This window comes from Euprymna scolopes, chromosome 39, assembly GCF_053919585.1.
Source record: "Euprymna scolopes isolate OS-2025 chromosome 39, ASM5391958v1, whole genome shotgun sequence".
Taxonomy (NCBI): Eukaryota; Metazoa; Mollusca; class Cephalopoda; order Sepiida; family Sepiolidae; genus Euprymna; species Euprymna scolopes.
In genome coordinates this window covers 75,090,697-75,118,589 of record NC_136520.1, presented here as the reverse complement: position 1 = coordinate 75,118,589, position 27,893 = coordinate 75,090,697, and the positions used below count along the sequence as shown (strand labels likewise).

Sequence of the window (27,893 nt, the reverse complement as noted above, 5' to 3'; positions counted from 1 at the left end):
GATTTTCAGGTTTTACTTTATTAGCTTAGAAGAATGATGATATGGCAAAGACAACCTGGCAGACAGTTTTCTTCAGCATTCCCAAACATGTTACTCAGTACAAGCCCTCCACAGATATTGTTCTTCCGTCACATTCTTTGTTCACCCTCCTTCTTCCTTCTGTCAGTGTTCCCAGCAAGACTCATATTCCTCTCCTTCATATTCGTCATATGCTTCGACTGCTTATATGAATCTGTTCTTCACTAGATCATTCGTAATAGTGTTGTGTGACACGCTGAAGTTCTTTTGAAAGCATCTTATCTCTGTGGCCTGTATCCTTCCATCTCGATCTGCAGTTAGGATTCACAAATGTGGGCATTGATGGTGGTCAAGTGTTTAACTTGAGATTGAAAACCAAGGTGTGCTAGGTTCAAATCCATTTGATTCTACAGAAACGTTTTCATTTAGGTATGTTGGCAACCTTCATGTGGTGCCTCACATAAGTACCCAATGTATTTCTAGAAATGCCGACAGTAATCATCTAATTTATTCGAAAATTAAGCATTCTCAACAATCATTGATTCTTGGACATTTTTCTCGCACATCTTTTGTTGTCAAACCCACTTTTCTTTCCTGCACAATTCCTTGCAGGATGGTCTTTGCAAGACATGAAGATTGTATGATGTGGCGGTACCACTTCATTTTCTCGCCTTTACAGATTTTCAGATTTTCATATGGTCCAACTGCTTGTCTAAGTCTATTCTTCACTTCAACATGTGTAACGTGTAAGGTACTTAAAGCTGTTGACAGCTTCAACTCCTAATTTAAAATCATCATCAAATAATATAAAAATATACACATACCAAAGATTTTTTTTTAAATTACAATCTTTTTTTTTTTTGGTAAAATTCCTAAAAGGAGATCTCAGATTAAAAAAACCGTCATTTTGGCTAATAAAAAAATAATTTTAAAAAAATAGAAGACATTGTCCTATCTCAACACAATTCCTTCTCAAAAAATTCCCCCTATATTTAAAATGAAAAAAAAAAAGAAAAAAAAAATCTGTATAATGTACATACCTGTGATAAAACGAAAATATCATATTCTAAAAATCATATAAACTGATCGAGTAGTTTTATTTTTAAACAAGAAAATTAAATTTTATGAGTATCCTAAAAGCGACTGCCTTGTCTGCCATTTTGAAAAAAATCTCAATACAAAGAAAAGTTAATTCAACAATAATCCAAACTTGTTAAATTTATGCTGTAATGACTATGAATTCCTATTAATCACTTCAAAATGATTTTCTTTATGAAAAAACTGCTAGAAAGCTACTTACGCCTGAAATTATATATACCCATCTCAGAGGCAATTTTGTCGGGGAGGTTATTTATGAATATCAGGAACAATAGAGGTCCAAGGATAGAACCCTGGGGCACCCCCGCATTTATATCATATTGTTTAGATGTACGACCGTCGAGGACAACCTGGATTTTTCTCTTATCTAAGAAGGATTTAATTATGTTAAGTATTCTACCAGTGATACCGTATGATCTAATTTTTCTGAGGAGACCCTCATGCCATACCCTGTCAAAAGCCTTAGATATATCTGGAGCTACCACTCTGCCCTCCCCCGCTTTGTCCAGTGAATGGTATATACGTTCAGAGATCACAGTTAGGATGTCTGCTGTGGAACGGGCTTGTCTAAATCCATATTGTTTGTCAGTCAGTAGTTTAGCATCTGTAAGATGATGGACTAGAGCATGGTTAATTAAGGTCTCAAATATTTTGACAAAAAGTGGGAGGAGGCTAATGGGGCGATAATTTGATGGGTCAGTCCTTTCGCCAGAATTCTTGAATACTGGTACAACAGAAGCAGTTTTCCAACAGCCCGGAAAGCAAGCTTCATTAAGGCATTTGTTGTAGAGTTTGGAGAGAACTGGAGCTACTTCGGCTGAGCACTTTTTTAATAGCACAGCTGGGATAAGATCGGGTCCACATGCTTTTGAAGTTATCCTGTACCTCTATAAGGCCACCATTCACCCATGTATGGAGTACTGTTGTCACATTTGGGCTGGTGCATCTGCTAGTCTCTCGCTCCTTGACAGGGTCCAAAAGAAAGTCGCCAACCTAACAGGTCCTGAACTGTCATCTAGGCTTCAGCCTCTATCCCATCGACAAAATGTTGCATCTCTCTGCCTGTTCTACAAGCACTTGTACCTCCCTCGGCATAAATACCCCTGACAAACCCAACAAGCAGCTAAATCCCACCCCTACACAGTAGAGATCCCCAACAGTTTCTTCCCCAGAACTGCTAGACTTTGGAAATCTCTTCCGGGATTCTGTTTTCCCAACTGTACTGACATGCAGAAGTTCAAGTGTAATGTGAACAAACATCTTGCTGCCCATCTCCCTTCATAATACCCCTGCAACTTATGTCCCTGATAGTAGTTCCCTACTTCAAAGTGGCACCGTGCCTTGTTTGGGGTGAAAATTGAATTTAAAAAAATAAAAAATAAATAAAACTACTTGATCCATATACATAAGTTTTTAAGTATGATAGTTTCACTGCGTCATACGTACATACAGAGATTTTTCTTTTATTGTTTTTTAATTACAAGAAGAATTCTGGACAAGCATCCAATTTCGTTTTAGTGTCTCACCTTTTTGGGATTGCGAGTCTCCCTAATTTTGTTCAACCTGGCTGTTTGAGACTCTCGCACTTTGGTATTGTCAATGGCTAAGACATCGACCAGCTCCTCTTCTTTAAGACGATACTTGTTCACACCAACAATCACCTCTGAAGAAGACGATTAAAATGTTTTTTATTTTTTATTTTTGTTTGTTTAAAAAAACAGATTTCAACAGAAACGGTTTAAAATCAAGTGTTCATTCATTTCACTCATTTTTATCAAAGTTATAGTTTTATTACATGTCCAACCAATATTTATTGTGTCCTTATAAAATTTCACCAATTTTAAAAATCATTTTTTTTTTTGTTTTTAAAAAATGGATGAAATATATTTGATAGACGTTTCTTGGCAATAAAATTCAAAAATAAGAACCCAGTTGGTGACAGGTACTTTAACTAGTTTTTTTTAACAGATTTTTGGTTATTGTCCAGAATTTCTCCTATATTAAAAGAAAAATTATATGATGTACATATCCATGGTAAAATGAAAATAACCTATTCCAAAAATTACGTAAATTGATCCAGTAGTTGTATTTCTATAAGGAAAATCATTTTTAAGTGATTAATGGGAACTCATAGGCATTACAACATGAATTTAGTAAGTTTTATTAGTGTTGAGTTAACCTACCTTTGTCTCTTTTAGATTGTTTTCAAAATAAAACTAGTTGAGCAAATTACATGATTTTTTTGTTTTGTACATCATACAGATTTTTCGTGTTTTTTTTTTTTAATATAGGAAGAATTATAGACAAGAACTTTCCTTTTTAAGAAAAAAAAATTAATTTGTTGTTGTTCTTAAGCCAGTAATCATTTTTAACCTAGGCAAATTATTTTAAAGGAAATAACGTTGGGAAATCAAAAACAATTTTTTTGTTGTTAACTACTCATTTGTGACCTACCTGTGTTAAGAACGCAATGTTTGAAACAAGATTTAAGCCAATTGTACTGTAAATAGGGTTATGGTTTGTAATTTGCATTCAACCATTTTGAATCTGAGGATAGGAAGTACATAATAGGACTTTCCATGGCAGGTGCTCATCTGAACTCAAATCTCTGGTCCCCCCTCGCCAATCTTTCACAAAAAACACCCGTCTAGCTGAACCCACTGTGAAAAATTTTCCCCACTCTATATCTGTGCCTAAATCAAAGAGTGGCTTCCGGGCCTTGATAAGTGGTGATCACTGTGTAAAAAAAAATAAATAAATAAATAAAAAATAAAAATAATAGGAGTGAAAACGAGTAAGCCACATTTAATCTAATGGTATCAAAATTCAGACATTCTGGTTATATAATTTCTTCCTCTCCTCAGATTCAAATTAGCTGAACACAACTTAGAGAGTAATTGTCTGTATTTTTTAGATGAGGTGTTTTCATTTATTGAGATTGTCAGACTGACTTCCTCATCCTGTCCTAGTGACATATGGCCGAGTGGTCCTAGACATTGTATCAAAGTTTATAGTTACCCAAAGGTGCTGAGTTCAATCCTGAACGAAGGCAGTGAAAAGTAACATTCAAAACAGAGAATCAGCAACTATGTCCCAGAGCCTAGCTGGAGTCCGAACACGGTACCCCCGTAATAATAATAATACAGGGTTGGGTTCGAGACTCCTAACAAACGGTTCCCCAGTTCGGTACAAAACACCTGATGAAGGCCGGAGGGCAAAACGGCCGAAACGTTGTGACTGTAACAACCAGGATAAGGAAGTCGGTCCGAAAATCTCAATAAACAGATTAGAGACTTCCACAGTATTTTCACTACAGTAAATTGGCTTAAAACTTCTTTTAAACAATTTTTTCTATGCATATAAGTCAAAAATAAGTAGATAAAATAGTTTTTAATTTTTTAACAGAATTTCCTAAAAAATTGTGTCGATATTAATAATGATTAACGTTTTTTTATGAGAAATTTATCTCAATTTTCTCTACCGTTCATTGGCATGTGCGTGCATTATTTTAAGTTTTTAAACCAATTTACGGAATAGTAAATAATGGTTTTGAAATGTGTAATCTGTGTTCATCCATTTGAAATCTGAAGATAAAAAGTGCATAACAGAAGTAAAAGCGAATAAACCACATCGAATTTTATTGTATTGAAATGCAGATGCTTCTGTGATGGAATTTATTTCTTATTGGCTTAAAACATTTTTTTTTTATATTATAATGGACTTTTGTCCAGAATTCCCAGTCATATTAAAAAGCAAAAATAAAGAAAAATCTGTATGATGTACCCTTGACGGAAATAAAATATCATATTCCAAAAATCACATTAACTGATCCAGTAGTTTTATCTTTAAAAGAAAATCAAATTTTATGAATATCTGAACAGCGACCGTCTCGTTTACTATTTTGACAAAAAATCTCATAAAACAAGGGCGATAACTAAACAATGATTCAAAATTTGTCAGATGTCGTAATCACTACGAATTCCCATTAATTGTTTTAAAAGAAAGTTTTTTATAAAAAAAACTTTTTGAGCAATTAACATGATTTTTTCAAATATATTTTTGCTTCATAACATCATACAGATTTTTCATTTTTGTTTTTTAATATAGGGGGATTCTGGACAAGAATCTCAAAATGAGTAGATAAAATTGTTCTTTTTGTTTCTTGTTGTTTTTTTGTTTTGTTTTTTTTTTGTTTTTGTTTTTTTTACTGATTTTCCGGTACTTATACAATTTAGTCAAGACATTAAAAAATGAAAATATCGAAAAAAGTTTAAATTGTATGTATCCGTTATGGAACGAAGTTCTCCGAAAAAAAAAATTTCACTTCATTTCATCAAGTATTTTTTTGTTTGTTTTTTTTTTTACAGTGGAAAAAACACGTTTTTATGAGAGCGCGTTGAAGGCAGCCATCTTGGATTTTAAAAATGCCAAAGGGAGATAACTCCAGATAAAGCGCTGACACCCCTTCCCGTCATTAATACTAGCTTTTCTTCCTAAAAATCGAACATTTTGCTCGGTATCATAAATTGTTTTTTTTCACTGTAAAAAAAAAAAAAAAAAAAAAAAACTACTTGATGAAATTAAGTGAAATTTTTTTTTTCGGAGAACTTCGTTCCATAACGGATACGTACATTTTAAACTTTTTTCGATATTTTCATTTTTTTAATGTCTTGATTAAACTGTACAAGTACCGATTTTTTTTTTTTTTCTCAGAGGAGAGAGAATTTTTCCAATAGCATTACATTTAAAATAACAAGAAAAGTAACAAGAAAAATAAAAAGGAAAATAAACAAGGGAAATAACTCAAACTGTTTACCGGAGACTTACTTCCCTTTATTAAAGAAAATATTCAGGGGACAAAACTTGTTTGGTAAAATGAATATTAAAATGTAAAAATATAAAAACACTATAATTCAAATGCGTATAAACTTTTTTTCGACATTTTTAGTCACGAAACGCTTGTAAAGAAAAATTTGATCAAAAATTAGCCTTTTTTTAATGACATTTTTGGGTGAGATGAGCAAAGATCAAAGACGGCATAGCATTAGCAGAAAAGAGGAAAGACAATAGGAAGAAAAGAGAACTTGCAGATGAGAGAGAATACTATCCTCCCCCACCATCATTATCGCTGACAATACCTGCTCACGAAGCGGTGTCAGAAATTTCGTGAAAAATAGTGAATAATTCCACCCCATCTTTCCAAGCTTATAACTCCTCGAAAAATGCAATTCAAGCCCTAATTTTTTTTTTCAATTAAAGGAGCAAGGACCAAGATTTCATTAAAAAAAAAAAAAAAAAAAAAAAAACGTGTTTTTTTTTAAAAAAGGTTTTAAACTTCGGACTTTACAGGTAAAATTCTATAAGAACACTGTTTTTTTTTTGTTTTAAATTTGAATATATTATGTATTGACCTTTTCTCTTCAATTTGTGAGTAAATAATTATGTACTCATCGGGTTCTAAATTAATTATTATTAGACATTTACAAAATGGGAGGCGTGAATTATTCGACCCCCTGTCTTTCCAAGCTTATAACTCCTCGAAAAATGTAATTCAAGCCCTAATTTTATTTTCAATTAAAGGAGCAAGGACCAAGGTTCCATTAAAAAAAAAAAAAAGAAAAAACAAATAACGTGGTTAAAAAAAAAGGTTTTAAACTTCAAACTTTACAGGTAAAATTCTAAAAGAACACTATGTTTTTTTTTTTTTAAATTTGAATATATTATGTATTGACCTTTTCTCTTCAATTTGTGAGTAAATAATTATGTACTCATCGGGTTACTAAATTAAGTATTTACTTTTTAATAGACACTTAAAAATTGGGATGGGGGGGGGGTTCGTGAATTTAAAAAAAAAAAAAACGTTTGTCTAAAATATTATATTCGATTTATTGGAAAGAACATAAAATTTCACATTTACCCTGGAAATATCGTAAAAATAGAATCAATAGAAAAATTTTGATAGATTTTTAAAATTTTAAAATTGAAAAATTGAAAAATATTGAGTTTAAAAATTGAAAAATATTGAGTTCGGAAAATTCATTACTGTTTTAAAAAAAAAAAAAAAAAATTTCTATTACTTTTAAAACAACTGTAATAGTTTATTTTGGAAGTATAATCCATAAAGAAAATAAATAACCCACTTTTAACAGAGAAATTCCGAGATTTTTATATTGTATTCGCAGTTTCGTGTTAGGGGTGTCAAAAATTCCTACAAAAATTCTGATACTGCTACAGCTGCTGTAGTGCATCATTAGGTGTATCGGAATTTTTGACACCCCTAACACGAAACTGCGAATAAAATATAAAAATCTCGTAATTTCTGTTAAAAGTGGGTTGTTTATTTTCTCTATGGATTATACTTCCAAAATAAACTATTACAGTTGTTTTAAAAGTAATAGAAATTTTTTTTTTTTTTTTTTTTTTTAAACAGTAATGAATTTTCCGAACTCAATATTTTTCAATTTTTAAACTTTAAAAATCTATCAAAATTTTTCTATTGATTCTATTTTTACAATATTTTCAGGGTCAATGTGACATTTTACGTTCTTTCCAATAAACCGAATATAATATTTTAGACAAACGTTTTTTTAATTCACGCCCCCCCCCATTTTCAAGTGTCTATTAAAAAGTAAATAATTAATTTACTCACAAATTGAAGAGAAAAGGTCAATAAATAACATATTCAAATTTAAAACAAAAAAAAAAACAGTGTTTATTAGAATTTTACCTGTAAAGTTTGAAGTGTAAAACTTTTTTTTTTAAACCACGTTATTTGTTTTTTCTTTTTTTAATGGAACCTTGGTCCTTGCTCCTTTAATTGAAAATAAAATTAGGGCTTGAATTACATTTTTCGAGGAGTTATAAGCTTGGAAAGACAGGGGGTCGAATAATTCACGCCTCCCATTTTGAAATGTCTATTAAAAAGTAAATAATTAATTTATGTACCAAAGTCTTATATATCACAAATTGAAGAGAAAAGGTCAATAAATAATATATTCAAATTTAAAACAAAAAAAAGTACTGTTTTTTAGAAATTTACCTGTAAAGTCCGAACTTTAAAACCTTTTTAAAAAAAAACGTTTTTTTTTTTGTTTTGTTTTTAATGAAACCTTGGTCCTTGCTCCTTTAATTGAAAAAAAAATTAGGGCTTGAATTACATTTTTCGAGGAGTTATAAGCTTGGAAAGATGGGGTGGAATTATTCACTATTTTCACGAAATTTCTGACACACCTAGTGCATCATACTAGATGCAGAACGCCATTGTCCCTCAAGACAGAAAATTGCCATGTTATACAATGAAAAAACAATTTTATTCATTTTGACGTGAGCAATGTTTGTGAGGGAAAAATTATTAAAATACTTTTTCATATAGGAACAATTGGTTAATCAGCTAATGTACTTCCTAATTTCCAGTGTGGTTGCTACCGGAAGTGATGACAAGGAAAATCAATCCCTTCACTTCTATTGTTCTTCAGTTTTTCTATTGTGAATAGATTTTTGCAAATAAAATATAAGAAAAGGACATTGAAAAGTATACAATAAAAATTAATAAAATTATATTGATAAAAATAACAATTAGTTTTTTGTGTTTTGCACTTTTGATAAAAAGCTTTTATTTAAAATTTTATAAGAAATATTTATGAAATTATAAGAACATGTATTTTTTAATTTTAAAAATAAGTTTTTTTTTTTTAATTTATATAATAAATATATTGAAATCAAAATAACAAATAAAATTATTGAAATCAAAATAACAAATAAAATTATTGAAATCAAAATAACAAATAAAATTATTGAAATCAAAATAACAAATAAAATTATTGAAATCAAAATAACAAATAAAATTATTGAAATCAAAATAACAAATAAAATTATTGAAATCAAAATCGAAATCAAAATAACAAATAAAATTATTGAAATCAAAATAACAAATAAAATTATCGAAATCAAAATAACAAATAAAATTATTGAAATCAAAATAACAAATAAAATTATTGAAATCAAAATAAAAACCTATCCAATACATAATATTGCCAAAATAGTTTTTAAAGGATTTTTAAGTGCTTTCGATAATTCTTTTTAAAAAAATAATATTAAAAAAAAAAGACTAATTTCAATAATTCTTAATTAAAATAAAACCAAATAAAATTTTCAATTATTAAATAAAAAAAAACGATCGGAAAAACGTAAAAAAATAAATAAAAATAAAAAACTACTGCACAGGGCAGATATAGGCATGAGAGAAAAAAATTAAGGTTGTCACAACTTCTGGCAGCAGCCATGTTGGAAGTTAGAAAGTATGTTAGCTGACTATAACCAAATAATTTAATTCTTCAGTCTCTATAGCAAGTCATAACTGTAATTTCTTTACTTTCAGCAACTTTGTAGTACCTTCCCTTATTTTATCCTTTAGTCCTCACATTTAACGAGAAATGTTTCTGACAATGAGGAAAGAATTGCCGTTTTTTCACATCATAATCTATCAACACTTATTGTTAGCTAGTTTGTTTTTTTACCCTGAAGTAGTATTTTTTTTTTTTTTAGCTCTTTACATCATGTGGCATCCTGCCTTGTCTGGAGCGATTTCCACACCTACAAAATTGTGTGTGTGTGTGTGTGTGTATATATATATATATACACACACACACACACACACACACACACACACACATATATATACTAGCAGAAGTACCCGTCGTTGACTGGGTTCAAAAACAGCCTACAGAAAATGGATTCTGATTTATGAAAGTATGATAGGTTATGAAAAGGAAGGGTTGTAAAGAGATAGCTTCGAATTTGAGAGTATCAAAACCAAAGCAAAATATGATGAAAGTAAAAATAAAATAGATAAATCCCATAATTTATTATACCATACCTGTTCACACTAAAACACTTATCACAATATTCTGTGGATCTATATTAAAAAACCTTGTTAAACTTTGTGACATATTTCCATTCTATGGAGGTCAGGTGCGAACAAACACCCCATAATTTTATTATACCATATTTCTTCAAACTGAAACATAATTATCAAAGTATACTTACGCAGATAGATATGCAAATTCTTTATTAAAGTTTGTGCCTATTTCGAGTATATGGAGGCCAGGCACGAACACAGACCCCACAATTTTATTATACCATCCCTATTTAAGTTAAAACATACTTATCAAAGTATTATTATGTACATCTATATCAAAAACACTTGTAAACGTTTTTTTTTTAATTTTTTATTTCCATACTTTGTGGACCAGGCGCGAACGCAGCCCCACAATTTTAATGAATCATCATTATGCCAGATCAAACATACCCATTCCTGTGTCTCGATACATCTTCTATCATTATACGTGATCAGTTTTCTATAATAGTCAACCATATAGGAGCCTATTCGTGACCAGACACACACACAGACGTTCAGCTTTATATTATATAAATATATATATATATATACACACACACACATCCATACATATATATATATATATATATATATATATACCTATTTAAATTGCACATTAAACCAAACTTTGCATTTTGGAACAATAACCGTGTGCATGTAGAGGTGACACAAAAATCATAAGTTATCAAATTTGCAAGGAGAATTTTAAACTCACCACTTCCACTGTCAATCCTAGCCTGTTTTCGCGCAGCACATTCTTCAATCTTCAATTTTGGCATACCTGACGCCACAGCTTTCGCCATTCCTCCAAGTTCTTCAACCTGCAAAAAATTATGCAAACATTATTGATTCATTCAAGTTGTGTTCTGCCTGGCTCTCCATCTTTCTCTTTTCCTCCAGGCATTCGCGAATTCATTGGTGCTCATCATTCACAACCCTAGTCACACTTTCTCAAAAGTGTTTTCATGCATTGGCACAGCTTTCTTGGCAATTATACAGGTTGCAGTTTCTTTCTGTCCGAGCATTGCCCATACTGGGTGATTTTCCTGACAGTCGTTTGAGCGTATGGTTAATTCGCATGTCAGTGGGAAGAAAGAAATACACATTTTCTATGAACGTTGAAACACTATCAATAATCCCCTCCCCACTCTTTACCTGTGCCTAAACCTAAACGGAGAGTCCATGAACAAAGCTTCTTTCTTAGAACTGCACGCCTGTGGAATTATCTTCAGTTTTCCTGCTTTGCAGTCGACTACAATATGGTTGTCTTCAAGTCTAATGTAAACAAGTTCTTGATGAGCCATTCCACTTGTTAACAAATTTACTGAATTTCCATTACAAACGATTACTATATTGTCCAATTTCTACTGTACACTCTTTAACCCTTATCCTCGAGTGGACTCTTTACCTTGATAAGTGATGATGCTTATGTAAAAAAAAAAAGAAAAAAAGAAAAACAGAAGAAAAAAGGGTTGTCGTTTTTGCATGTGCTGAGAAAATTGCAAGCTGAAAAAAAAACTTTTTGCGCGAATGTATTTTTTTACAGCATTTGGCAGTTCAAAGGCAAACCCTTATTTTAACACTTTAAAATTTTTATTCATGGTGTTTGGTTTGATTGTTTTTGTAGATGAAAATTGTTTTACTTTTTTTTTATTTCGTTTTGCAGAACATGAATGAGTTTTGCAAGTGAAAAGGGAAAAAAAACAATAGCATCAATGTTTGTTGTATTTTAAGAAGCCAATATCTTCAGACAGCCTGATTTGGTAGCATCAGTGCATCAGATGAGTTATTTAATGCTAAATGCAATAATTCTGCAAAAAGGTTTTTACGAAGAACAAATATTTATTCATGGTGCTTGGTTTGGTTGTTTTTTTTTGTTACGACATATCAAGTATTTCTCGGATTATTTAATGCCAAATGCAATAATTTTGCAAAAAGGTCTTTACGTTTCGAATTCTTTATATCTTCAAATATGTGACAACGGCAATGGAAACAAGTGTCCAAGGGTGACGTGTGCATATTGTAAAAAGTCACCAACACTCGAACTCAAAACCCAACCGATAGGAAACAAAAAGATATATGCAAATTAAGACGTGGTCGAATTTGGGCAAATAAGAAAGCCGGTATTTCTTTTTTGGAGAAGAAAATTCTTCTTTTTGACTTGGAGTCGTTTGAACGTACAGTCAATTCGCATGTCAGAGCAAAGAAAGAAATACGGAATTTCTATGACTGTTGAAACAGAAAAAGAAAAAGGATTGTCGCTTTTGTGTCGAGAACATTGCAAGCTGTAGAAAAACTTCTTTTTTTTTTTTGCACGAACATTTAACCGTATTCGGCAATTCAAAGGCAAACTTAAATTTCTACACTTCATCCTCAACCCTCACTGGCAACCTTGCCAGTGATAAGGACTGACCTGAGAAATAGAAGGAATAAATAAATGAAGACCTGGCCAGAGATAGATTTAGTTTGGATTGGTTGGTTGTTTTTGCTTTACGGCATATCAACCCTTTCCGGATTATTTAATGCCAAATCCAAAGATTTTGAAGAAAATTTTTTTTAATAGAATATGTTTGTTGTTTTCAAGTCGGTTTCTATTTAACCCATAGTTGGGACCCTAACAGGTACTACCACTCCGGGTCAGAGTGGACCTGGGAGCAATGGCAATTAAAGGGTGGCTCCACACTCCCCAAAGCCGGCAAGTTTAAGGTCATATCCAGCGCCTTTAGTTTGGAAGTCAATTTCTTGAAGCTATTGCATGTAGATGTAGCTACAACAACTATCAACAATTTTTCCCCACTCTCTACCTGTGCCCAAACCTAAACAGATTCCATGAACAAAGTTTCTTTCCTAGAACAACCTGCATGTGGGACATTGTTCCATTGGCTTGCTTCCCGGCAGATTACAATATGATAGCCTTCTAGCAGAAGAAATCTTAACCCACTGTCAAAAGATACACGTTCATAACTTAAGCTCATAAAAAATTCAATTTACCTCTTCAATAACTTTCAGTGCAGCTTCATAGATGTCATTTGTTAAACTTTCCATCATGTAGGAACCTCCCCAAGGATCGGCAACCTGTAAAAGAGTTCAGAAATTAGTTTTACACACAAATGAAAAAAAAAATTAGGTAATTAATTTTTTGGTGCTTGTGCAGTATAATTCAATTTTAAAAAATGCATTTTAGAAGAAAGCACTATTATGTACTTACTTGTCATGTCAAAATTAGTAAAAAAAAAAATAATTCCAAAAATTATGAAAAATGATGAAGTAAAATATCTGCTAGAATTATTTGTACAAAAAGAAGCAGGTATTAGCAATCTGCCATTTTCTATTTTGAAATAGCAGCTTTTTAAGAATTAAAATTATCTTGTCAAATTCAGAGACTACAGTTACTTCGCCTGGATTTTAAGTTTTCAACATTAACCAATACTATAAAACTATTATTCTATAATTGGGGGGGGAGGATTTTTCTACACTTTTTTTTTTTTCCTTTTTAATTTTTACTAATTTCAACATGACACATAAGTGCATAATAATGCTGTTACGTAAAATGCATTCTTTTTAAATTGATCCTTTTGTTTTATGTAAGAAAGAAAAATATTCTCAATTCTTTGAAAAGTTAACAGTAATTACTGTAGAATCAAATTTATTTTAGGATGTTATTGATTTTTTAAAGGAACTAACAGGCTTCACCTATTGCCCAGATTTTCACTTCTTTGATGACTACTAGCCAGGCACACAAGTACCATCACAAGAACACTTCAAAGACATACAGTGCTGGGACTTGTTTTCTGACTATGTCAATGAACACCTTCCCACCATCTTTTTTATCTGGACAACACTTCGAAACGTGCTTATCAGTTTCACATGACTAGTATGGTCTGCTCGTCTTCTGACAGATTGAGGGTACAAGTTTGATAACTTGTTTGACTGCTGTTTCAGACTGATAGTACAAAAGCACTAACTCTTGCATAGTGCTAAAAGCAGCTGCTCTACCAAAAGTCGTATAATATCCGAGTTACTACAGTAATATGTTGTGAATGGACAGAAAACCTTGCTGAACTTATCTCTGGTAGGCTTTCCTGAGGCGACAACCCTGTAGATAGACTTGGCTAATAATCTAATTGCGTGAACTTTATTTTTATGATATCCAATTAGTTTAACATCTCCATCAAAAAATATTAATAAAACATCTTGTTCAGGAATTCCTACTTAGGATTCCTCCTATAAATTTGGCTCCTAAAAAAGCCCCTCATATCTCAGTGATAATATGCCTTGTGTATGTTAAAAAAACAAGAAAAAAAAATTCCCCAAAATTAAAAATGAAAATAAAAACAAATCTGTATTGATGTACATATCCATAACAGAAAGAAAATATCATATTCCGAAAATCATGTAAATTGATCAAGTAGTTTTATTTTATAAAGAAAATCATTTTTAAGTATATTTAAGTTTTTCCAATATCCCTATGGTAAGAATGGCTTTCTAAAATCTTGCAAGTTTGAATTATTTGGAGTTATTTCTCTCGTTTTCAAGAAGGTGTCGTGATATTGTCCTTATTCATTTGACGATGAAATTTGATTTTCTTAAAATAAAAAATGTATTAAATACGTTTACAAGTCAAATTACTATGCAAAAAGTAAACAAATATTTATTTGTTTAAAATTAATATTTTGGTGATGGACACTATCCTCAGAATTTTATACATATTTTCCCCTCTTCCATGACGTTAGATTGAAGAAAAAACAGTTAGTAAAGAATCAGCATGTTGTCCGTCTGCAGTGTTATTTTAAAATGCAGGAAGGATACGCTTGGCGCACATGATATTAAAGTCAGAATTATGTTTTAACATTTGAACAACGCTTCTAGTCACGGAAAACAATTCTGACTTTTGATTTTATCTAAAATTTCAATTTACACAATTTTTAATTTTCTTTGCTTATGAAGATTGGATTCTTTTTTTGTTTTTTAATGCAGTGTGACCCGAATATAAGAGACTGGGTTTCTTATATATGGGTTACACTGTACATTAACACAGGCTCTAATTTGGAACCAAGGTCACTTTAATATGCATATTTCTTTTTTTTTTCTTTTTTTTTTTATTCAATTTTCACCCCAAACAAGGCACAGTGCCACTTTGAAGCAGGGGGCTACTATTAGGGACTTAATTAGCGGGGTCATTATGAAGGGAGAAGAGTAGAAAGATGTTTGTTAACATTACACTTGAACTTCTGCATATCATTGCAGTTGGGAAAGCAGAATCCCGGAAGGGAGTTCCAAAGACCCGCAGTTCTGGGGAAGAAACTATTGGAGTAAAAGGCTTTCTTGCACCTAGGGATCTCTACTGTAAAGGGATGAGACTTAGTAGCTTGTCGGGTTTGTCGGGGGGTAGTCACGTCGGGGAGGTACAAGTGTTTGCAGTTCGTCAGAGCATTCACCATTAAAGTATTTGTAGAACAGGCAGAGGGATGCAACATCTCGTCGATGGGACAGAGGTTGAAGCCTAGATGACAGTTCTTATAGTCAGGTTACTCTATATATATAAACTGCGTTAATCACTTTATTGCAGATTAATAAAATATCAATATTTCACTAAATATATGTCACAAAAAAAATAAAAAGTGTATCATCAAATGACTCCTTTAAGGTTAATTATTTCCCAAAATTTTATTCGAATTCATGCGATATTCATAAAGTTATGCCATTTTATTCTTTATCAGGGAATTTCCACTGTCCATCGCTTTATTGCAGGTCTCTTAAAATGTTGTATTAGGGCAAAAATACAATGTCTAATTATGAAAACTTTACTTTTTATTGTATTTTTCTGTTAAAGTATAATAAACAAAAGCACATCCTAGGTGCTAAGCCTCAAATAAATTAATTATTTATCGCCATAGCCACCATTTTTTTTAAATAACTTTTAACAAACTTTTGTCCACCGAAGAAGTCAATTGTTTGATCTGAAAAGGAGTTATGGTTCTGGCAACATCAACTGCTTTCGTCCACAGGGTATCCTTTGAAATAAATTGCTCATCTCACTCATAAACACCTCTTTTCAATATTGACCAGAGATGTTCAATGGGGTTAAGATGGTGACTAGCTCATGAGGGTTTCTCCAAAGAAGCCCATAGATTCAAGGAAGGTTGCAGTCGCCCTAGCAAAATGGGATGGTGCATTGTTATGCATAAAAATCATCTGAAAGCGACGTGACAATGGTAGGTCATCTAGCCATGGTGACAAATGTTTATCCAAAAAGGTCGTGTACGCATTGCTGGTAAGTTTTACACCCTTTGGCATTCGGGATGGTGCAACCAACTTATCCCTAATGATTCCCGCCCAAAACATGATGACTTCACCTCTTTGTTGGCGATGAACTCTATAAGGTTGGAGTTCTGTTAGAGTTCCAAACTTTGGCCCATCCATCCGAATCGTCAAGAGTAGCACGAATCTCATCTGTAAATCGAACATATTGGAAATCCATTTTCATGGAATTCTGTGCTCAAGTCTTTCGTTTTTTTCCGTATGTTGTTTGCTCAATGGAGGCCTTGGAATAGTTTTGATGTTCCTTGCTATCTCATTCAACACATTACATCAGGCTTGACTTGATCTTGGAGCGATTCCAGTTCTTGCAAAAATGGAAGCACTGGTGCAGTTTCAGTTTCGGTTGACTTCCCCACGAATTTTCCAAATATCACGATGCGTGCCCTTATCCTTTCTGGATTAAGTGTTGGGGTTGTTCACATGAATTTGAATAAAATTTTGGGAAATAACTAATCTTGAAACAGTCATTTGATGATATAATTTTCAATTTTTTGTGACATATTTAGTGAAATATTGATATTTTACTAATCTGCAATAAAGCGATTGATGCAGTTTATATATATATATATATTACTCTCCTACAGAAAATCTTTTATATCCGTTTTACTTATATTCGGGTCTCTTATATCCGGGTTACACTGTATAAGGGAAATTCTGTACATTTGAAACAATTTTCTCCAGCTTGGATTACCACCTTGTCACGGTGAAGTAGCTAGAGCGTTTCAATGACCCCCTAGAGCTATGCTGGCAGGAGCAAAAGCTTCTGGCAGAGCCACCCATGCCAGAAAGGTCGATGGATAGAAACCAGACAAAGAGTGATCCCTGGTCCCCCAGGTTGGGAGTTAAGGATAGGGCTAATGACCCTTTCTCATAAAACAAGCATGCTACAGAAACGGCAACAAAGAGAACCTCTACTTCAGCGTGTGGGTGAGGGGGGGGGCCTTATGAGTCAAGTGAAACTCGTATGAATGCTGGTGGCCAAAGCCGAGAGGACATTAACAGCAGGATGAGGAAGGACCTTAACACCACTAAAACCAAGATTAGATTAGGACATTGGCCGAGAGCAACTCTGAGACAAATGGTGGAAAAGGAGAGGAAAGTTATGCAGCATTCTTAGGGTTCACTAGCTAGGTTGACTCAGGATAGGCGGAGGTGTAGGGGATTTGGTGCTGCCCAACACACCACTGGGTGTAATGGTTCATGATGAAATACAATTTTGGAAGACCAAACTGCTCCAAAAAAGATCAAATTCATAAAATTTGGCTTTACAAACCCTGGACAAAATATGACTGACCTCCCTTTGATGTAGCCTTATTTCTGAATATCATAGTCTTAATATACGATCACTTTTATAAGTGTGAGGAAGGAACTTATAGTAATTTCGATGTACAGCATCGAAGAAAGCAGCAAAAAATTACACATTAAAAAAAAACATTCAAAAAGAGCAAGGAAAAAAATAAAAGCACATTGTCTGTCAAGAGGTCCTGAACTGAAAGAGTAAATAACAGATTACAATGTGATTTTATTATTTGTATTGAACTATGTAGCACAATATTACTTTCTGAGTATTTATTAGTACTTATTAATTTATCTCATTTGAGTCAGTTTTATATTTAAAATACAATGGGCATTTTTCATAGAAGTATTAATAAATTCATATTTGCTGTGTTTTATTGTCCAAAAAAATCTTTTTTTTTTTGCACTATCCAAAATAAAATCTTTTTTTTTTTTATCAAAAAAAAAAAAAAAAAAAAAAAAAAAAAAACATTTTTTTTGCACGATCCAAAAAAAATCTTTTTTTTTATCTAAAAAAAATATCAACTTTATCCAAACATTGATTAAATATATTTCTCATTCTGTGGAATTTCCACAGGTCCCGCTCGTATTTAAATAAAAGATTATCACCTCAGACTGACAGCCATACAGCAGGTGTTTTCTGGCAAATTGGAGCCAATTCGAAACCAATGTAATATAGGTGATTGGGGGTTGCTTGCAAATTTAACATTTAATATTTCCTTGATGTAACAGTGCATGTACGAGCATGTGGGAAAATATCAGCATGAACTGTAATTGGCGTACGAAAATATCAGCAGCAGTAGCCAAAAAATACAAAAAAAAAAACCATCACATATGCAAATTAGGAAGAGTGCGCAGCGATAAGAAAAAGAGGACACCACATGGTCGGGGATTAGAAAAAGTGCAGTTGAAAAAGATAGACGTGTAAAGTTGAAGACGAGAAATGGTTGTCTACATCCAGCGTGTGATGGAGCAGAAAGAGAAAAGCGACCGGGTGAGATGGACATGTGGCAACGAGCCTTTTAAGCTGGCATTGAGACTGGGGAGAAAGAAAAATGATAATAAACGATTGTGTTAAAAAAGAAAAGCCGAGTCGTGTATATTTTGTTTTATTTGTTTGTTCCTGTGACATTATATTGACACTTGCTCCTTTGGAAGAAGCTGGTTCAACGTACTTAGGGTGAATGCTGTACAACAACAATGTAATTGAATGAGCTTTGGCCAACTGAACTCACCTTTGGAATGCCAGACTCTTCTTGTAAAATGATTTGTGTATTTCTCGCAATGCGAGCACTGAATGCTGTTGGTAAGCCTAGGGCTTCATCAAATGAGTTAGTGTGTAGCGATTGCGTTCCCCCAAATACAGCAGCCATGGCTTCTACTGCAGTCCTGATAATGTTATTATGGGGATCCTTTAAAAGAGAAAAGAAATTAGAAAATTAACAAGAATTATATTTTAAATTTCAAGTTAAAATATTAATACGTGTGTGTGTGTGTGTGTGTGAGAAAAGTATTAATATTTTAACTTGATCGAATTTAGCAAGGAATACTACATTTATTTATTTATAATGGAAAAACGTTTAACACAAAATGGTTGGAGATGACGACTAAAAGAAACTTGGGAAGAGGACAAAAAGAAAAAAATATGACGGTTGGTCGGCGAAGATGATGGAGTTAATTTAATGTCTACGTTCAACCACTGGTAACATATGCAGTATCATGCAGCACTCGCGACATATTTATACTTGGGAGTGTCTTACCTGTTCAGTTAAGGACCAACCGGATGTCTGACAGTGGCACCTCAACAATTTGGATTTGGGATTGCTAGGATTAAATTTGCCAACAAGATGGGCCCAGAGACGGCGACCTGCACGCAACTTAGCTATTTCCTGAAATTTAAAAGAAAAAAATTAAACGGTTTTAAATTATTTCCGATTCTATAAAGTTTTCGATTCTTGTCCAGAAAAATCTTTATAATGTACATAGCTGACGGAATTAAAAAATCATACTCCGAAAATCACAGCCCGTGTTAATGGGAAATCTGTGACTTTACTGGTCTGGTCTTACATCGTTCACTGCTATAGTCAGTCACCTCAATTTAGGCAGTAACTGTTATGAAGTAATGAAATTAATAGTTTGTTATTGTTATAAACCAAAGTTCTGTTTGTTTGTGGTTAGGACTCTTTATTTTGCAGCAAACCACAAGGACCAGCGGCATCATTGATCTACCAAGAGAGTACACAGGATAGGAGATGATTCGGTCGAGAGGCAAAGCACCCCACTATGGCACCAACAATTGTGACGAGACAACGTACGATCAAAAGAGCACCTGTTATATCGGGTGCAGTTTGACGAGGTTTTTTTTTTTTTTTTTTACACAGGCATCACCACATTATCAAGGCCAGGAGGCCACTCGAGGATAAAGGTTAAAGAGTGTACAGTAGAAATTTTTTTTTTTTTTTTTTTTTTTTTATTACATATTCACCCCAAACAAGGCACATTGCCACTTTAATGTAGGGGGCTACTATCAAGGGAAACATCTACTGGGGTACTATGTAGGGATTAGGGCAGCGAGATGTTGGTTCACGTTGCACTTGAACTTATGCATGTCAGTACAGTTGGGGAAGCAGTGACCTGGAATGGAATTCCAAAGTCTAGCAGTTCTGGGGAAGAAACTACTGGAGTAGAAGGATCTTTTACATCTAGGGATCTCTACAGTGTGGGGGTGGGATTGTGTAGCTTGTCGGGTCTGTCGAGGGTGTTCACGTCGTGGGGGCACAAGTGCTTGCAGTTCTTCAGAGCATTCACCATTATAATACTTGTAGAACAGGCAGAGGGATGCAACGTTTCGACGATGGGACAGAGGCTGAAGTTTTGATGCCAGTTTAGGGCCTATCAGATTTGCGACTCTTTTGAACCCTGTCAAGGAGCGAGAGACTAGTAGCCGATGCACCGGCCCAAATGTGACAGCAATACTCCATACATGGGCGAATAGTGGCCTTATAGAAGTACATGATACTTTCGGGTGTTAGAAGTTTTCTAGCACGGTAGAGAGAGCCCACCTTCCTCGCAGCGGCCCTGACAATGCCCTCGATGTAATTGTTCCAGCTCATGTTTCCTCTGAACGTTAGGCCAAGGAGCTTGAAAGACGTACTCTCAGCTAAAGAGTTGTTGGCCATTGCTATAGGTGGTAGAGAAGGTTTCTTGTAATTATTGAATGAAACCAGTTTTGTCTTGGTGGCATTGAACGTTACCATCCATTTTTGTCCCCATTCCACTACTGATTTGAGGTCATCCTCTAGTGTTTCTGCCATTACTTTAGATATATGTTCATTTGTTTTCCTGTCGTGCCTGCTATAGAGTGTGGTGTCATCAGCATATATACCCATCTCAGAGGCAGTTTTGTCGGGGAGGTCATTTATGAATATCAGGAACAGCAGAGGACCAAGGATAGATCCCTGGGGCACTCCCGCATTTATATTATATTGTTTAGTCGTACGACCGTCGAGGACAACCTGGATTTTTCTCTTATCTAAGAAGGATTTAATTATGTTAAGTATTCTACCAGTGATACTGTAAGATCTAATCTTCCTGAGGAGACCCTCATGCCATACCCTGTCAAAAGCCTTAGATATATCTAGAGCTACCGCTCTGCCCTCTCCCGCTTTGTCCAGTGAATGGTATATGCGTTCAGAGATTACAGTGAGGATGTCTGCCGTGGAACGGGCTTGTCTAAATCCATATTGATGGTCGGTCAGAAGTTTAGCATCTGTAAGGTGCTGGACTAGAGCATGGTTAATTAAGGTCTCAAATATTTTGGCAAAAAGTGGGAGGAGGCTAATAGGGCGATAATTTAATGGGTCAGTTCTTTCGCCAGAATTCTTGAATACTGGTACAACAGAAGCAGTTTTCCAACAGCTCGGAAAGCAAGATTCATTGAGGCATTTGTTGTAGAGTTTGGAGAGAACTGGAGCTACTTCGGCTGAGCACTTATTTTAATAGCACAGCTGGGATGAGGTCGGGTCCACATGCTTTGGAAGTGTCAAGGTTTTTTATGATAGCATGCACCTGAGCAGGGGTGATTTCCAGATCGTCTAGCGTGGTGTCTGTCCGCATAGGAAAGTCAGGTAGGGGGTGGTTTAGAGGGTCCAGTGTAGAGTTGGAGGCAAACCGACTGGCAAGCATGTTAGCCTTCTCGGTTGCTGAGCAAAGAACCTCGTGATTGTTGGTTAGTGGGGGAATTGTTGATTGCCCATTATTTACTACACTGTTGTAGATTTTCCAGAAGTCACGAGTTCCTAATTTTTGTGCTTCGATGCGTTTTTTAGTGGTTTCCGTAAATTCCCTCTTAGCTGTCGCTATTTCTTTCTTAACGTTACTTCTAGCTTCTATGTACTTTTGTCTGTTTGAACTGGACTTATGTCGGTTAAACCTGCGGAATGCATGCTGCCTTTGAGCAATGGCAGTTGCGCAAGTCGAAGTAAACCATTGGGGAGAGTGGGGCTTGCTATAGAATTTCCGCATGGGAACATGCGCTTCGATTGCAGTTTTGAACCATTCAGTGGTCTCAGTTGCACACTGTTCAGCAGGAAGAGAAAAAATATTTCCCCATGGGGCGTCTCTGATAAGATCTCTGATAGCTTCCCAGTCAGCCTTTTTCTTGGACAATATAGTAATCATTAGTAATGAAAATTTGGTAAATTTGATAACTTATATGGAACGGCTCATCAAGAACTTATTTACATTAGACTTGAACACAACCATATTGTACTCAGCCGGAAAGCAGGAAAACGGAAGACAATTCCACAGGCGTGCAGTTCTAAGAAAGAAGCTTTGTTCATGGAATCTACGTTTAGGTTTAGGCACAGATAAAGAGTGGGGGGAATTATTGATAGTGTTTTCAGCTAGACGAGTGTTTCTTGTGAAAGTTTGGTTAGAGACACCTGGTGTGGTTGGTGCAGTGTCGGTCCTATTATGCAAGGGTGAATTTACAGGTCTACCCTTATTTTGTTGGGGTACTTAAAAAAAAAAAAAAAAGATAGCATTCTTGAATGATATGCATTTGGACGCACTTACCATGTAAAAATTCATGCCAATTCCCCAAAAGAAAGACAGCCTGGGGGCAAATTTATCTACGTTAAGGCCACGACTCACACCTGAAAAAAAAACAAAAAAAAAACAGATTTCATAATTTCATTAAGAAAAAAAAAAAAAAAAAAAAAAAAAAAAAAAGAGAGAGAAAGAAACCATTAATTTAAAAACATTTTTAAATATTTATTTAAAATATTAATTTCCTTGATTAAACAAAGTATTAATGACCAAATCTGGAGATTTTGATGTGTATTTTTCCGATTTATATTTTCATAGTATCACTTTACTCCCTCCCCCCCTCATTCTATACATTGTCTATAACTCTAGCTTCTCTTTCTTTATTAACAGTTGCAGGTAATAAAGAAAGAAAATAAGATTGGAATAATTCATTATAAGCAAAAGGGAATATCACCACAGGTAGTAATACTATCTAACTCGTAATTGAAGAGGGGAAAAAAAAATTAATTATATATATATATATATATATATATATATATATATATAGTCTTGGACATAATTTGTAGGGGTACTATGTAGGGAGTTGAGCAACGAGATGTCTGTTTACATTACACTTGCACTTCTGCATGTCAGTACAGTTAAGAAAGTAGGAACTCAGAAGGGAAATACGTAGTCTAGCAGTCCTAGGGAAGAAACTATTAGAGTAGAAGACTTTCTTGCATATTGTGTAGGGGTGGGATTTTGTTACTTTAATTGTTCCTTTCCCCATAATGCTACCCTGAATATGGATGCATCAAAAAAGATTCTAGCATACCATTTTATATCATTCCTAACTGTATAACCCAGTCCCCCACACTAAAAATTGAAGTCACTGACCTGTTCGAATATATTCCAGACCATCTGCAATGGTAAACGCCAATTCCAAGACTGCATCAGCCCCAGCCTCTTGCATGTGATACCCAGATATTGAGATGGAGTTGAATTTTGGCATAAACTGAAACATTCAGAAAAGAAAAAATATTGTTTCGATTAAAAATCAATTATAAACACTTTCGCCTTGATATCAAACACTGCGATTGCAAACACAAAATTTCATCTATATAACAATGTAACGGTAACATCGTACACATTTACACACGTGTTAACATGTAGACATCCGGGACCCAACACGTTGTAGATTCAGTTGCAAATGGGACAAAGAATAAGAAAGAACTTCAACTCCTGTTTCAGGTTTTTAGAAAAGGCCTTTATTTCTTATTGTGATGTTATGCCCACACGTCTGTGGCCCCCAACAGATCGCCGACCCCCAACGTCGTGTGTCGTGGATTTTTTGTTCAACTATTCCTCTTATGGTCGGATCGTCATTTTCTCGCTGGCGACTGTGGATGGGAACACGCGTGGGAAAACCACAAAGTAAAAGAATAGATTAAAAGAATCGATTAAAGCGAACAGAAAAAACCAACGTTTCACATATATTTGACGGTTGGACTTGTGAATGTATGTCTTCTTCCCGTTCTATTGATGTTACATTCGTCTGTCAGTCACAATTCGTCTATCTGTTTCGCAGTCAACTCTAAAAACTGTCCAACCATTGTCGCTATCAGCTCCCATCCACCACAAATGGCATCTAGTTGTCAACTGTCTTCTGTGTTAGTATCTGAAGTCCCCCCCCACCCCAGCTACCAGAAACTGCCCTTCCCTGTGTAATCTCTGTAGGTTTCTATTGTCATTGTCAAATCTAAAAGGCTCAATCTAAAAATACCTACCGATTCATTGTCTGCTACTTCCCATCTCTTTGTTTATTGTAAGAGACTTCCTATTCCTTTGTCTATTGCCCCACCCCCTCTCAGCACTTAGTGACTCGGGTCCACCTCAGGCCCAATTTATAGTATCACAATGTCACCCCATCCCTAATGTGATCATGCTTCTTTCTGACCTCTCAAATGCCCTCGTTTGTCTGAAAATGTTTGAAAATGGTAGTCAGTAGGTGAAAGGTCTGGAGAGATGACAGATGAAGCAGAGTTACGTAGCCCAATTTGTTCAACTTCTGCAGGGTCGGTTTAGCAATGTGATGTTGGGCATTGTTGTGGAGGAGAATTGGGCCATTTCTATTGACTAATGCTGGGTGTTGGTGTCGAAGTTTCTGATGTATTTTATCCGTTTGTTGAGAGCACTTTACTGGAATGGTTTTACCAGCAGTTAAAAAACTAATGGATGAGACAGGTCGCAGACCTAAAAAAAAAAATCAGCATGACCTTCTTTTGGTACAACTCTGGCTTTGGAAAGTGTTGTAAAGTTTCGTTTGCATCTAACCACTGAGCTGAACGTTGTCAGTTGTCATAAAGAACTCACTTTGCATCACAAGTCACAACCCAGTTGGTTGAGAAATGGGTTGTTCTTGTTGCGGAAAAGATCGGAAGATGACACTTCATGATGGCGATTCTTTTGGTTGTCGTTCAGCACCTATTTATCAAGATTTTTTGTCTTTTCGAGCTCTCTCAAATGGTTGGAAATCATCATATACGTTATGTCTCATTAAGAAGCAAGTTCTCGGACAGTTGTGCATAGATACACTTTGACCAAGGCTCTTAATTGATCATTGTCAACATCCGATGGCCGACCACTACTCATCTTCATGACTCCTGTCACCGCCACAAACTTTCTTAAGCCACCATTGTGCTGTGTGTTCAGCAGTAATTTCTGGGCCAAACGCTTTGTTGATATCCTGAGCTGTTTTAGCACCTTTTCGGCCTAGTTTGAATTGAAATAAGAAAATTGTGCAAATTGATTTCAATATTCTGAAAAGACAAGTTTTTAAAACGATTCTAATTTAAACAATTAGATAGAGCGAAAAATGTCCTTTGAAATGATATATAAAGTAAAAGTATTATGAAAACTTATTTAAAAATTAAAAATTGTGCAAGAACTTTCTTCTAAACCTAATATATATTATCTAATATATTAGATAATATATATTATCCACTTATCTTGGCATTGTTTCAAGTTGTCCTGAGCCTCCACTTGCCATTGGTATTCAACAATGTCGACTCAGTAGAGGTGTGGTTGGAAATTGTGCAACTCTTGCCACAAAGATTTCACGCGCTGGCACAATTATTACAGTGGGTATCCATAGTCTGAAGGAAGCCTATATATATTTGTGAGCCAAACATGGTGTTGTTCACAAATCTGAGATGATGAAAACTTTTTTTCTAGATTGTAATGAAAAATTATGAAGAACGTTTTTCCTTTGAAACTTGATTTTGAATTGTTTTTTTTTCATGGCATTTCAACCATTTGTATTTAATTTTATGGCATGTCAACCATTTTTATTTAATTTTATGGCATGTCAACCATTTTTATTTAATTTTATTGCATATCAACCATTTTTATTTAATTTTATAGCATCTCAACCATTTTTATTTAATTTTATGGCATATCAACCATTTTTATTTAATTTTATAGCATCTCAACCATTTTTATTTAATTTTATAGCATCTCAACCATTTTTATTTAATTTTATAGCATCTCAACCATTTTTATTTAATTTTATAGCATGTCAACCATTTTTATTTAATTTTATAGCATATAAACCATTTTTATTTAATTTTATAGCATATAAACCATTTTTATTTAATTTTATAGCATCTCAACCATTTTTATTTAATTTTATGGCATATAAACCATTTTTATTTAATTTTATAGCATCTCAACCATTTTTATTTAATTTTATAGCATCTCAACCATTTTTATTTAATTTTATGGCATATAAACCATTTTTATTTAATTTTATAGCATCTCAACCATTTTTATTTAATTTTATAGCATCTCAACCATTTTTATTTAATTTTATAGCATATAAACCATTTTTATTTAATTTTATAGCATCTCAACCATTTTTATTTAATTTTATGGCATATCAACCATTTTTATTTAATTTTATAGCATCTCAACCATTTTTATTTAATTTTATAGCATCTCAACCATTTTTATTTAATTTTATAGCATCTCAACCATTTTTATTTAATTTTATAGCATATAAACCATTTTTATTTAATTTTATAGCATCTCAACCATTTTTATTTAATTTTATAGCATCTCAACCATTTTTATTTAATTTTATAGCATCTCAACCATTTTTATTTAATTTTATAGCATGTCAACCATTTTTATTTAATTTTATAGCATCTCAACCATTTTTATTTAATTTTATAGCATCTCAACCATTTTTATTTAATTTTATAGCATCTCAACCATTTTTATTTAATTTTATAGCATCTCAACCATTTTTATTTAATTTTATAGCATCTCAACCATTTTTATTTAATTTTATAGCATGTCAACCATTTTTATTTAATTTTATAGCATCTCAACCATTTTTATTTAATTTTATAGCATATAAACCATTTTTATTTAATTTTATAGCATATAAACCATTTTTATTTAATTTTATGGCATCTCAACCATTTTTATTTAATTTTATGGCATATAAACCATTTTTATTTAATTTTATAGCATCTCAACCATTTTTATTTAATTTTATAGCATCTCAACCATTTTTATTTAATTTTATGGCATATAAACCATTTTTATTTAATTTTATAGCATCTCAACCATTTTTATTTAATTTTATAGCATCTCAACCATTTTTATTTAATTTTATAGCATATAAACCATTTTTATTTAATTTTATAGCATCTCAACCATTTTTATTTAATTTTATGGCATATCAACCATTTTTATTTAATTTTATAGCATCTCAACCATTTTTATTTAATTTTATAGCATCTCAACCATTTTTATTTAATTTTATAGCATCTCAACCATTTTTATTTAATTTTATAGCATATAAACCATTTTTATTTAATTTTATAGCATCTCAACCATTTTTATTTAATTTTATAGCATCTCAACCATTTTTATTTGATTTTATAGCATCTCAACCATTTTTATTTAATTTTATAGCATCTCAACCATTTTTATTTAATTTTATAGCATGTCAACCATTTTTATTTAATTTTATAGCATGTCAACCATTTTTATTTAATTTTATAGCATCTCAACCATTTTTATTTAATTTTATAGCATCTCAACCATTTTTATTTAATTTTATAGCATCTCAACCATTTTTATTTAATTTTATAGCATCTCAACCATTTTTATTTAATTTTATAGCATCTCAACCATTTTTATTTAATTTTATAGCATCTCAACCATT

At 33.3% G+C, this 27,893-nt stretch overlaps 1 protein-coding gene across 1 annotated transcript in view; it reads right to left on the bottom strand.

Moving 5' to 3' along the window:
* The window catches only part of LOC145263880 (methylmalonyl-CoA mutase, mitochondrial-like), a 106,621-nt gene that overhangs the window by 9,217 nt on the left and 69,511 nt on the right, over nucleotides 1-27,893 (bottom strand). The window contains exons 7-13 of the mRNA XM_080120962.1: nucleotides 23,555-23,672; nucleotides 22,706-22,785; nucleotides 19,390-19,518; nucleotides 18,865-19,041; nucleotides 13,004-13,087; nucleotides 10,728-10,833; nucleotides 2,643-2,779 (exon numbers count right to left, since the gene is read on the bottom strand). Of these exons, the coding sequence (XP_079977088.1) occupies nucleotides 2,643-2,779; nucleotides 10,728-10,833; nucleotides 13,004-13,087; nucleotides 18,865-19,041; nucleotides 19,390-19,518; nucleotides 22,706-22,785; nucleotides 23,555-23,672 (831 nt within the window). The remainder of the gene's footprint in view (nucleotides 1-2,642; nucleotides 2,780-10,727; nucleotides 10,834-13,003; nucleotides 13,088-18,864; nucleotides 19,042-19,389; nucleotides 19,519-22,705; nucleotides 22,786-23,554; nucleotides 23,673-27,893) is intronic.